The sequence below is a fragment of the Anarrhichthys ocellatus genome, unplaced genomic scaffold, assembly GCF_004355925.1.
Source record: "Anarrhichthys ocellatus isolate YVR2014 unplaced genomic scaffold, GSC_Weel_1.0 scaffold16, whole genome shotgun sequence".
In the NCBI taxonomy this organism is placed as follows: Eukaryota; Metazoa; Chordata; class Actinopteri; order Perciformes; family Anarhichadidae; genus Anarrhichthys; species Anarrhichthys ocellatus.
In genome coordinates, this window is record NW_022280046.1 from 9,362,415 (window position 1) to 9,376,744 (window position 14,330).

Below are 14,330 nucleotides of genomic sequence, written 5' to 3' on the forward strand. Positions count from 1 at the left end.
CACACACACACACACACACACACACACACACACACACACACACACACATGCAGATAGATTTAACCAGATTTAATGCAAATGCAGTTTTCTTCGAAAGAAGTAGAAGAAAAAACAACGCACTACTGATAAAAGCAAAAAAAGACAAAACAGACACAAGCTGACACAAGTTCTGTAAGGATCCATTCTAATAAATATAATATATACATATGTATTTTTTTATTTTTATATTTCATATATATATATATCCTCCAAAATAAACTAGATATTACATTTTATTATTGCATTATTATTTGATTGTAAAAAGAAATGCCTGCCTAGAGCGCATTGAATGCACTGCATTATGGCAGTCACACGTCACTTTCATTGATATAAAATTAAATGTATCGTGAGGTCAAGCTGAACAAAGAATAATTCAACAATTATGATGATGTCAGAGGACTCGTCCGCAGAGAGAGAGACACCGGGCCCTAGCAGCAAGCGCTGCGTTACATCGTGTAAACAAAGCACGTATCCATCAGCCACATGCTTGAGATCAGACTGGAGCCTCAAAAGATGGGTGAGTAGTACTTGCTGTCATCTGGCGTCTATACTTTTCGAACAGAAACGATTTTGTGATATTTACTGGGAATGACATACATTATAGCCAACAGTTACTCGTTACTCGTTCATTGCAGGCTTTCAAAGTGAGCGACAAGAATACATAGGAACAAGTCGTCCAACAAAAGTTCAGCTCAAAACTGAAGCTGCACAATGCTGCGTCACTCGTAGCCAGTTAGGAGATGATGTCATCCATGAAATGCGTGTGATTTTGTTGAAAAATCACACAAACTGCTCGTCCTATTTTGTGTACAATTCATTTTTGAAATTGGCAAGTTTCAGAGAAATAAATTCCTACCGATTTTATCTATCTAACAGGTAGCGTTTCTATTTTTTGCATAAGTTGAACTTGTTATTTTAGTCCAGTTTTTCCAATTATGAACACAATTCTAAATACATCCCACCTGTGAACAGGAACCAGAAGTTGTTGGGTTCGATGGCCTCTTGGTCTCCACGGCGACCGGTCTTCCTGTACTTGATCTTGTAGGCAGAGATGATGCCATTCTGGGCGCTTCGCGGAGGCGGCTGCCATGACACCTTGATGCTCTGAAAGACAATGAGGACAGAAAACATTGAGCTGCCATCATCCTGCACATGGATTATAAAGCAATGGGCCCCCTACATGGGGCGGAAGACCCCTGAGTCGCTTTGATGTTGTTTTGTGTCTTAGACTGTTACTTTATGTCTCTTTGTGGTCCTTTTGAGTCTCTTTGTTGTTGGTTTGTGTCTCTTTATACTTGCTTTGAATCTCTTACTGGTCAATTTGTGTCTCTTTGTTGTTGTTGTCATTTTGCATCTTATTTAGGTTTTTCTTGTGTGTCTCTTTTGTCATTTTACGTCTCTCTGTAGTTCTTTTGAGTGTCTTTGTAGTTATTTTGCATCCTTATGTGGTCATTTTGTATCTCTGTGTTGTTTTGTGTTTGTTTGTGGTCATTTAATATATGATATTTATATATATTTCAAGAGGTGTGGTGACTTTCGGAGAGCTTATGGTGATGGCTATCTGCTACAAATGCTGGGTCCTGAAGTCATAACTTAGAGTGAATTCTTCCCATCAACAAAAAGTTTGGTACACACATTATAGACATGCGGAGGGAAAGATAAGGAGAATTTCTGATTGTCCGTATAATTTTTGTCCTATTTCAATATGATACTACAAACAAAAAAGCAAGAAAGCGTGTCTATTTTCTGTGGTTAAACCCTCATCAATTGATCTTTGATCGGAGAAATAAAACAACTAACTGCCATGCATGCGCCCTATAGGGATTTCAAATGTAAGGGAACACAGAGCTATGATGTGAATGCAGCTTATGCAGCGTGATTGTGCTTTCATCACAGCAAGGTGTGAAAAGTGAGCGTGAATCTGACCAGCGATCAGCAGAGAGGCCCCTCTCATCGCCTGCCGCTGACCTGATTTACACTGACTCATTCTCGTAAAAGGCTGTTGTAGTTTGAGTTTCACTGCGTGTTTCTGAGGGTGTAAGTCACATATACCTGTACTGTCTGTACGTGTATCTGTGTGTATTTGTTTGTTTGTGTGCGTGTGTGTGTTGCATGAATTTTAATTGGTTTATTTGCATGTTAACAACCCACCTCTGACACACACACACACACACAAACACACACACACAGCAGATGCTTGCTTGGCCCCCAGTGTGCTCTGCTCTGTGAGGCAGCTGCCATCAACCATTCTGTTGATATACTCAGTATGACCCTGTACGTGTTTCCGTGTCTGTGCGTGTGTGTGTGCGTGTGTGTGTGTTAGGTGGACATTAATGAAGATTAATGAATTTGAAAAGTAGAAAAAAGATTCGATCCACCTATTTTTTCTGCCTCACCATGGATTGCCTCTTTTACAGCTCCTAATGCTAGTTGTGTCGATTTCTTTTTCTACTCCTCCTGAGACTTCTGCAACAACTGCCACCAATACAAATTACAACTTAATCGTGAGGTTGTAGGAAATTGTGAAATTCGGGGGACACAGTAACAAAATCAAGCAGCGTATTAGATCTAATAATCTTAGTCTTATCTAATCTCTAGTGTATGTTCTTGTCATGCTCCAAAATAGGTGGCCACTGTCAGAATTGCTGATCATGTGACGGCCACTATCCACAAATAACTTTTTCTACAGTACAATATCTTTGTATATAAAAGGAACAGCTGTTGTCTAAGCATCACAAACACCCTGAAGTTACTTATCTTCAGAATTGGATCTGATCAGTTAATTATCTTAGTGTCATTCATGTGTGTGGCGAGTCAGTGGTTTAGCCAGAGAGGGCCTCCTGCTCTATGGGCCCCAAAATGAGGACCTTTTTAACCACTAGTAGCACTGTGGAGCAATGTTTTTCTTTTAGTCCATAGCCACCAGAGTACATATTGGACCCATTTCTCACAAGCCACTTGTCTTCCGAACGTTCTGACAATAAAATGGCATTTTCCAGACAGACAAATCAGGAGAAAATAAACTTAGTTCTCGGTCTCGGCGACAGACTCTCGCGAGATCTGGCAACGGACATTCACAAACCCTAAATAACTAAGTTCAGCTATGCTAAATATTTCTGTTAGCTGTGTAAACATATAATGTTAGTTAAAAAGAATATGAAAACATATTGCAAATATAACCCAATCTGCTTTCATCCATGCACACAGCGTTCACAACCACCGCAAACGAGGTGCAGAGGATGGAGGCAGAGGCGAACGGACAATGACCACGCCCTCTTGGGAGACAGGAAGTGTGTACTATCTAAATGCACGCAAACTAGGACGCCCAAGCACAGTGACCGGATTAACATTACGACAAACATATTACACACCACTGCACCGATTGACAGGCGGCATTAATGCAGCAAGAAAAGTAAGGCGAAGAAGAAGAAGAAGAAGAAGAAGAAGAAGAAGAAGAAGAAGACAGCAAGGAAGCAAACATGGCTGATTTCAAAAACGATAATATGAGGAATTTCATGTATTAGGCCTTAAGGATACACACAACACATTTTGTTAGTTTACATAAAAGGAACCTCTGCAGGTCAACTATAAAACATCCATGCCTGCCAGCCAATCAGAAAGCAGTCTCTGTTGCTGTGGTACAATTTTCACTAACAGGTGTGAATTGAAGTGGATCGTCATCATACACAAAACACGCATTGCTTAGAACCAGGCGCACATGTGCAGATTGTATCACACACATTCCCACATCCTTTATTTGTGTCACATTAACACACACACACACACTCAGAGTGATGGTGTGTGTATCCCTCCATCAGCTGTGGTGTAAGTCATCAGGCCAACGAGCAGTTTAAATATTCAGCCAGTGTTACTGTGACAACAGCCACGGAGGAATTCATTAACATTTAGCTGCACCTGTTCCCTCTGCTGCTCCTCATCCTGCTAATTGATTACAGCAGAAATGATTACTGAGAGGGAGGGGGAGAGGAGATGAGATGAGAGGAGAGGAGAGGAGAGGAGGGGCAGAAGGATGGAGGGAGAGAAAAAGAAAGGGACAAATTGAATAAATGTGTGTGCCAGCCAAATTCCTCCGTATACTCTTTCGGCCGCACGTCACAATGCGCTTCATTAACTAATTAGCCACTTTGACAGGCCACAGTTGGATGTGAGGTCTCCATGGAAACGACACAGAAGATAAATTCATGTAGGAACAACTCCCACAGGAACGCAAAGAGGCAAACCATCCATGAAGGAGGACAACGCCATCACTACACACTTTACTGGGAGCCAAATATTTCTCAACTACAACAACCTTCTTTGGATTCTTTTATTAGACTGTTACTATCAATGATATCACTGTAAATGCATATATCACCACAACATATAACATATACTGTCTGCTGCTGCTACTGTTACTGCTTCTACTGCTGCTACTACTGCTGCTACTATGACTGCTTCTACTGCTATTACAGCTGTAGCTACTATGACTGTATATATATAGTATATATATATATATATTTGGTGAGTTTCGCCTCTTTCACAGCTTTCACTGAGCTAAATGGGTTTGATGGATAATTAACTACCTTTCCTTGTGTAAATTAGAGGTGAAGTGGCTTCAGGCTGTGCTGTAACACTTACTCATTCCTCTGTTATTTCCTCTGTTCTGAGTGAAGCAGAAAATATCGGGAGCAGAATTCCCTCCTGCAGCTGCTTTGTATTCAGATGTAGTTGACATTGTAATGCACCGGGGCAAGTGAAGCCACGGCCTTGTTCAGCGTCCGTCTGTTTAAATTGTCCCTCAGAGAGCAAAGGGGGAAAATGCAGGGAGGTCTGCAGAAAGTCGATGAAGATAACACTGATAATAATGAGTGCTGATTATAACCGAATCGACACGGATAATCACAAGAAGCAGGGACGTCTGAGGGAGACCTAATAAAGATACACTGTACAAAACAAAGTTTGTGTATTCCCTGGTATAGTAAGCAACGAGTAGTTATACAATTTATCAGTATTTAGAGTAGAAATCTTAGTTGTGCTAACACACCAAACTCTTGGCTGAATGAGTTGAGGGAGTCCTGATAACTTTCATTGTAGAATGCCAGTAGACCAACTTTTAGACCAGTTCATGTTGACCTATCTTATACAAAAGTCCTTAGTTGCTGGCGTGTATTATTTTAAATTTAGGTACAGTCAGTGTTATTGTATTTCCAGCTGACTCTTTGTTCTGCTGAGCAGTTTGTCCGATCGATCGATGAAAAACGCTTTGAAGAAAAAACAAAACTTTGAACTGAATCTGGAATTCATTCAGCGGGTTTCTCTTCTGTTTCTGTTTGCTGAGCTGTGGTGGGAGAGCTGCATACAGAGCACCTCATCCACCCTATGACCTCCACGCACACGCACAAGCACACATACACACGCACACACACCCCCACACACACACACACATACACACGCACGCACATGCACGCACACGCACACACACACAAAGGGCTAGGTGAGTAAACACTCCCTGAATTCAATCTGTGATTGTTTGTTCATGTCCTCTGGGTGAGAGTTCCAATCACATCAACTATGTGCGCGCATGTGTGTGTGTGTGTGTGTGTGTGTGTGTGTGTGTGTGTTAATGTCCTCTGGGTAAAAGGAGCAATCACATGGAGGGCAGATTGTCTCTATTTGCTCTCCAATACAACATGCAACACCATGCTGCACCATGCAGAGTGTGTGAGTGTGTGTGTGTGTGTTATGCATTGTTTTCCTTTAATTCTGGCCTGTGTTGTTTATTTACTTATTGCAAACAATCTGTTAACAAGGTATATACAACAGGGGCTAAAAGATACATTTTCATTATTGATGAATCAGTTCATTACCGCATAAAATGACTGACTATCAAAATTCTGCAGAGACAAGCAGACATCTTAAGATGTCTTGTTTTGTCCAATATTCCAAAACTCACATTTGAGACCAGGGCCCCGTTCCTCGTACGTGGCTAACTGAGTTAGCCGGATAATTTTCACGATAAGATTACATAGATCAGGCTTTTCGGTTCCACGAAGCAAATTTGGCAAAATCACCATAGCAACACATCCATAAGCTTGAACCTGCTCCAGCGCAGGCTAAGTGAAGGTAGCTGGATAAGCTTGCCACACCCCCGGAAAACATGGCAGCTCCTGTCATATACGGTAGTCTAATGCGCTTGCACATATACCGGGGGTTATACGGGAGTTCCGGAAATGCATGTAAAGTGAGACACACGGTGATCCATTAAAACCAGCTGAGCAAACTAAGAAGCCTCTATTGCATTCATGTACAGCTCCCTTCCTCAGAGATCCACTGATGAAGGAGGATATTAGTTAGATTAGCGTTTTATAGGGAGAGTGTTCTTCCACATCGCCAAGATCCGTTATCACATCATGATGACTTCCTATACGAGCGCTATCGATTCTGCCGACAAGGAATCATTTATTTACAGGCCTTCTGGAGCATACATTGAACACCACACGCTGCAGCCGAGCATTGACTGTCTCACACACTGGATGCAGCCTTGCGCTGTTCTGCGAGTGGTACATTTTTGTACAATGTCGGCGATGCGGAGTACATCGGGAAAACCGCTGCATGCCGTGCTGTTCGTGAAGTTTATTTGGCGCTTATTAAACTTATGGATGTGTTCATTACATTACCATGGCACATATTGACTCACCATTCTGAATAATGTGTTTGTGCTTATAGTGTTTACTTGCTCCCATGTCCTCTTGATGGCTGCGTTGCATACATGGGGGTTAAAAGCACTCATAATTATATGACTGTGTTATTAGTACACCAGCTTACCATTATTGTAGAAAATGATTAAGGTGGACTCATAAGAATAGAGAGAATCACACACTATTTATCTTCACTGCTTCAATTGATTGAATTTCTGATTATGAATAATACATACATACTGATCTGCCCATACACAGATTCACACACACAGATTCAACCTCCTAGTTCTATATGGTAATCTACACAGACATGTATATACACATATATAGTACATGATACATAAGGGCATACAGTATATATATCCTCATATTATTTCATATCAATTAGATACTCTTTGGGCTTGTTTTTATTACTTATTCTGAAAGAGTTAAGATAATTATTTTCGCTATATCTCATTGGATGATGCATTTCATTAAGCCTACTGCCAGCAGGCACATTTAAAGACATATAATCTGATTGATTGGGGTGATGAGGCATTAAAATGAGCCTATACATTTCCCCAACACTTACGCATTTAACTTGTCTGTGATATTTTGCGTGCTTCTTGTCTAGCCCTCGCAGCGGTGGCGTGTTAGATTTTGCCGTGATTATGGTCTTGAATTCCTCATATGCGTTCATGATCATCTCCTGCTCGTCAGCAGAGTAAAAAGAGGCTCTTTCTTTGAGTTTATTTAACATTGTACTGTTAGAAAATCATGGTTTCGGTGATCAACGCTTCCCCCTTTTGAAGTAGGACGGGCACGCGCAATTATCCTGATCCTGATCGTCTGGGTCGAATTAACGAGACTGTTTGAGAGCGGATCAGCCTTGGAGAAACCGAGATAGCCTGATTTCAATCATCGGGTTCATTTCAGCTGCTAATAGGACATTTGATCGACTTAGCTGAACCACGTACGAGTAACGGGGCCCAGGTGGTAACCTCCGAGTGAAGCCAGTGTAAAACGTCCAATTTCATGTAAAGCAGGAAAACCAGTTTTATCATAATGTGTTATTTGCAATTTATATACGTGCAGGATAAAGCTCTATTCTTCCTTTGCTAGAAATCCCCCAGAGAAAGCAAGTATCATGGGAGTTGTAGTCTTTGAATGTAAACAAAACAATATATTTTTTGATCTTGTTAAGATAAGCTGTATACATTATTATTTACCTCAGAATACTGACATAAAATATTTGGGAACATTCCAAAATATTCCAGCCAGGGAAAAAAACAAAACAATGTGTTCTGGGATCAAACCCGTGACTTCCTGGTCACAAGACCCTCCCTGGTTCCTTCTGAGCCCGGCTGTTTACCGCTCTGACTAATTGGGAGATGGGCTCCTGATGAGGTGGGCGGAGCTTCAGGTGAAGTTGGAGTGATGCTTGATTGAGAGGAGAGTATTTTGATTTGAGTGTGAAACCGAGCTGATGAGTGACAGCGAACTGATGATTATGTATCGTTGGGTGTAATCATCCTGTTACCACAACGACTCTACTCGCCAAACATCAGAGCGAGGGAATCCGAGATGATTAACCACAATCATCTGCTGCTGAGTGACATCATCACAGGTGCATGACGGCGAGAGAACATCTGGTATTTCACGCTGTCAGCAGGATGTGATGGATGATTTCACAGAGTGTGTTTAGATCTGGAGTGAATGACCAACCGACTGAATGAATGACACTAGAAGAGACCTCAGCACATTTCTACTGACAACCACAAATTGAACAAAGTGTGTGAAAGTTAAAACTTCCTGCCTTCCTCTGAGAAGTAAAGGTCTCGTCCGGCAGCTCTTCATGGATCATAAACTATCCTAAAATAACTGCAGCTAGTGAAACTGTGTTATAGCACCTGAAGATGTACTGTCCTGTCATTACGCTCTGCAGGAATGACCTTCGAGACTTGAGAGGAAAAACTTCTTTTCAATAATTGAGTCTGTTTAAAATGATACAAAATGGCTTTTGTAGCAGTATATCTTTTATATATTTCATGGAACTGCGATGTCGACATTAGAGGCCTGACTATTACTCCAGATTAAGGGTTTGTGTGTATGTCTTTTTTGGTGTACTTGACCATAACTGGTACAGGAAGTTACTCTTTAACCAGAACGTCCCTCTCAAACCATAAATACATACGCTCCACTTATTTGAAGTCAAATACCTTCTACTAACTGCTGATGAAACAATGGAGGAAAGCAGGTCAGAGTACCGTTATGTCATGACATCGATGCAACACCTCGATACAGCATTTCGGAATCCTTCAAAATTCTTGAAATGTCTTGTTGAAAGTGAAACAACATGAATGCGAGAGGGAACATGTGTCTAAGTGAAAAAAGATTGAATGCATGTTGGAAGACCAGCATGAATTATGACTAGCACAGCTTCCTATAGACGGATATTAACTCAGAGTTTTCATAATGGACTCTGTTGAACCGTTTTCATCATCCTCAGAAGTCAAATGAACACTTCACACTGAGCTCAGTGGGACACTTCGCCAACAGTTCTTTTAATTAATGTAAAGTGAGTCTCCGGGTTCTCTGAACACATCTGACTCCTGCCGAGGCAGGAGGCTTAATCGCTCCAACAGGAGCATTTGATGAAGCTATTCTTACAGCCGAAGAGGAGTTTGCAGAGTGCTGGATGTTCCAAGCATCCGCTCCTGATCCTGACTCCAACAGACACACAGACGGTGACCCTAGCTGGACTCTCTGGAGAATTCTGGGTAAAAAAAACGAAACACCGACTGACATCTGATACTGTAAACCCTGGCTGTGTTCAACCGAGCATTCAAAAACACACACACATACACACACACTGACAGTAACGCCACAGTTACTGGAGGAAAGTTGAGGAAATATCAGATTTGTCTGAAAAGTTGGTTTGACAGCGGAAACTTGAAGAGAGCAGAAAGATTCACATTTCCTCTGCAGTGAGCTGCAGAGAAACTAACCAACGCTGGACCCCCCCCACACACACACACACACAACTTGACTGTGGGTAGCAATCTAGCATTGATCAGGAAGCAGCAGGAGTTCAGCACAGTTAAGAGATCACATGCAGTTTTTTATAGATTTTTCAATTAAAAAGCACAAAATCTGCTGTTAAGCGCTAACGCTTAGATATATTTAACTTCATCCAGCAACATTACCACAATTAGTTTCAGCACTATGGCTTCAGCTAAGAGTACTTGTCTACTTGCTTTCATACTTGCTATCTCTGACAACTTTCAGCAAACAATATTGCAACGTACAGTATATACAGTATACATTTCAACATATCTAACGTTATTGCTCCTTTATCATGTGTTCTCCTACGAAAGTCCAGCAACACCAGCGATTAGTGCGCCTGAACCAGGCCCTGTAGTACTGAAGCTGTTGTTTAGGCAACAAAATGACTTGCTTGGGTTTAGGAGAAAATCGTTGGGTTAAAATGGGTTTGTTTCTTACATAGCTAAATATGTAAGTTAACAAAAGTGAGGTCAAATAAATCAACATTGACTTTGGGTTCGACACGAGGCGGTCTCCTGGGTGAAAGACTGTGCATCCGACCTGTCCTCCTCTCTCAATGGACTTTGTCTCTCTTTATACTAAGTCACATTTCTTAGCGGCCACCCAATACATCCTGGCTCATATACAAATTATAGCGCGTTACTTTTCGTAGGTGTAAGAACGAACAGTGAATGAGAATTGCCTGACCATTTAGCCACCAATGCATCAGCAGTGGATAACATGGACCCGATCTTAACACTCTCACACAAAGAGAGCAGGCAAACATGAGAAGTATATTTTCTCCTGAAGACTGCTTCTCCTTGTATTGTTAGACCTCACTCGCCCGACCTCCAGTAGCCATGGAGGCTGGATGGTTGGGTCAAATAATTACAAGGCAATCACAGGACTTTCACCCAGGAGACCGCTGTTTGTGTCCCATGTGAGACCCGAAGTCAACGTTGACTTATTTTACCTAAGCTTTGTTACGTAACTTACATGGTTAACTATTGACAGGTACTTAAGTTATGTAAAAAAACACTATCTTTCAAACAAACACAGGACTTTCACCCAGGAGACCGCTGTTTGTGTCCCATGTGAGACCCGAAGTCAATGTTGACTTCTTTTACCTTAGCTTTGTTACGTAACTTACATGCTTAACTAATGACAGGCATGCATGTTACGTAACAAACCACGACCTTTTCCTAAACCTAACCAAGTACTTTTGTTTTAAATTCACATGGTTAGGTTTTACTTTAATTAACGACGTGGAGCTGCAGTTCTGCCCGTCTGATGCTACAGAACCAGGGCTGCACAATTAATCCACATTTGATTGAAATAGCAATAAGGGTGTGTGCTTTAGAATGTTTGGTATTCAGCGTTCAGCTACTTTAACTTTTATCAGACAACATTTCTAAAATGAGGACGCCTTTTGAGCTGGTATCATGAGGCTTTAAAATGTCAAACTCTGACATCACTGATTGATCAGGCCCAACCCGAGAGCCGATCGGCAGAGAATTATCAATCACATGCAGGAAAATAAGCGAACAGAAACTAAATGAGGTCAGCTCTCCAGAGACAGTGTGAACCTCCTCTTTATGCTCATAAATTATGAGCCAACTCTGGAAACATTTATCATTTTCTCTGCTGCCGCTTTCTGAGGAGGATGAAACAACCTGATGATAAAAAGAGAAAACTAAACACGCTTTTTCGCAGAGCTGGCTGCTGGTGTGGGCAATACAGACAAATGCTTGGAGAGCCAGAAAACCATAATGTGTAAATTGTGGAGCCCAAAGTGCCTTCCATGTTGTCACGATTAATGTGTTTCCATTCTCTCCAACCAGCTAGAAAAGCAAATGTCACGGTTTCCTCATAGAAGTGTGCATCTCTGCAAAAAAAATTGATAAATTATATATATACAGTGCAGTCAGGTTGGCTGTGCTGGAGACTGTGTGGTGGAGTTATATTACTAAGTATTTGTGTTTAGCTCTTCGAACTGAACTGAGTTTCAGTCTTAATCTTACGTTCCTGTTCATATTTTCAGATATCAGCTTTACTGCATTTTAACGTTTACTGGTCACATTTAGCTGTATTGTGTAAAGTTAATGGGACCCCAGCGCTTCCTGCTGCTAATTAACATTAAACGTTTCCTATCGGCAGACCAGCGGGAGTATTTGTCACAGTGTTAGTGGAGCTTCGTCAGCAGTGCTCATCTTCCAGTAAAAGTTGGTCTACACTATAAAGATATGGACACATTTGGTGTGAATTGGTCAGTCGATCAGCCTACAATTTCCATAATTGATCAAGTGAAACAACTTCTTTTACCTCGCAAAGCTTTCAAGTGGAAAATCGGTTCCTCAAGACTGGGTAAAAAAAGAGTTGCACTTTGGGCTGGGCGATATTGATATTACGGCAATGTAGGATTGACTATAGGTGCTTTTAAATGTATTTATTTTTAGATTAATTATCATCAGTAATTTGGATATAATGACTGAGTGGGTTACCCACACAATCCCATCACTTAAATGTAATGTAGCCGTTTAAACCTGAGGTTTGTTGAATGTAAACCTTCAACCATCAGCTGCAGCATCATATCTGCAGCCTCTAGTTTTGCTCAAAGTGCATCATTTCTGGAATCCTTACAGTTATCATTTTACTCTTCTGACCCGACACCTCAATCACACAGTAATTGCTTTGGTTTCACACAGATGCCAAGTTAAGACAGTGAGATCATTTGCAGTACAGCAGACTTTTATACTTCTGGCAAATCTCGAAGCCCCATTTCCTTCTCTGGATCATCAGCATAAAATCTGTGCAGTCAGCAGGATTATTACAGGGAGCTCTCTGTTTATGTAAAAGGACAGATCGCTAACTCGCAGTGCTGTGCACTTGTAAATGTACCCTGATACGACCCGATGCAGTCAAGAGACAACAGAGATGGGAATGTTTTTAGAGTGAAGAACATGAAGTTGTCTTCTAAAATAAACAACACGACCTGCCCTTGAAAGTGTATCTGGGATGCTGTATCGTAATATTGAATTGAAGAAGAGTGAAAGGAGCTGATGTGATTGGCTGTTAGAGAAGTTTAATATTGACTGTCACTCCAACTGCCCACGGTGTGTTTTGGTTGTTTTGGTTTGTTCCCATCTGTCTACGTTTTACATATTTATGTAATGTTATGTATGTCTTCTGTTGTATTTGAATGGCTGCTGTGAAACCAATTTCATTTGAATGAAAGTTGATCAAACTTCTCTTCTTTTCCATTTTTTCTTTTGAGTCACTGAGGGGCCTGTAGACAATATCTCCACACTTTTTTTTCACCCTATATTTCTACATTTTGGCAAATTGGCACCATAAAAAGCATGCCAAACTGTCTATAAGCAGTTCCTGTTTGCAATGCATCCATCTATGTCGAGAGAACTGTCACTTAAACAAAACTAGAAACATGAGTATGCTCAGGCAAGTTCTGGAGATATAAGGAGTGTGGGTTTTTTTTGGATGATTTTTGGATGATTTATGGACGTCTATCCCCAATGGAGGTCTGACTGAATCTAGAAATGGATGCATTACGTCTGTGTGTTGACATTTGACAATGAGTTATGACTCCGAGGATGGGTAATTTCGGACGCAAATTGTTGGCAATGGTGCACTGAGGGTTCCAAAAGACCATAAAATCCTCGACAGCATCACAGCATCTGCTGCAGCTGCAGACAGTGTTGATACATGTAGGTGGACAAATCAACTGGCCAAACAACTAACTTCCTGTTGTTTTTAGAACACCAGCATGCACCGCTCCCTTTCACCTCAAGCAGTATTTTGGTCATTTATATGTATTTTATTTCTGCACTTCACAGCTTCTGTTATATTTTTAAGGCTACTTCAACATCTCAAGGTTGAGTTCATTTGGTCCGGACCAAAAGACAAAATATTGTTGCATTTTACAGAAGTCAATATTGATTTATTTGTCATGTAAATTGTCTACTTCAGCAACGGAACTTCTGTAGTTATTTTAACCCAAACGACGATCTATTCCTAAACCTAACTAATTTTTTTTTTGCCTAAACCTAACTGAGTTTTCTTTGAAGATGTGAGTTCATTTTGAAAAGACAGTATGCATGTAACGAGCTGAAATTTACACGTGTTGCTGGACTTTTGTAGGAAAACACACAATGTAGGAAAACACACAATAATAATAATATATATATATTTATATATATATATATGTGTGTGTATCAGTGGTGGGCCGTCATTTGGTTTCACACCGGCACTAATGAACAAATGTACTCTTTTTTCTTTTTGCGCTTCTGAGCACCTGATTTAGATACACTATAATAAACAGAAGCTTTTGGACGGAGAACCCTGCATGGCACAGGACACCCGGTCCAGTTGTCTCCTTCGTCAGAGGGCGTGGAGGTCAGTGAGTTTTAAAAAAGGCAAGAAAATATGTTTTTGGGGTGTACAGGAGTTTTTGACCATGGAAATATGTTGTATGGTCCTCCACCACATTAATCACCTGAAGCAACTTGGACAGTACACATATGTAGATCATATACGGATGTAGATCACATCCAT

General features: G+C 40.9%; 1 protein-coding gene across 1 annotated transcript in view; it reads right to left on the reverse strand.

Moving 5' to 3' along the window:
* The window catches only part of dcc (DCC netrin 1 receptor), a 232,478-nt gene that overhangs the window by 72,516 nt on the left and 145,632 nt on the right, over positions 1 to 14,330 (reverse strand). The window contains exon 13 of the mRNA XM_031855714.1: positions 1,002 to 1,143. Within this exon, the coding sequence (XP_031711574.1) occupies positions 1,002 to 1,143 (142 nt within the window). The remainder of the gene's footprint in view (positions 1 to 1,001; positions 1,144 to 14,330) is intronic.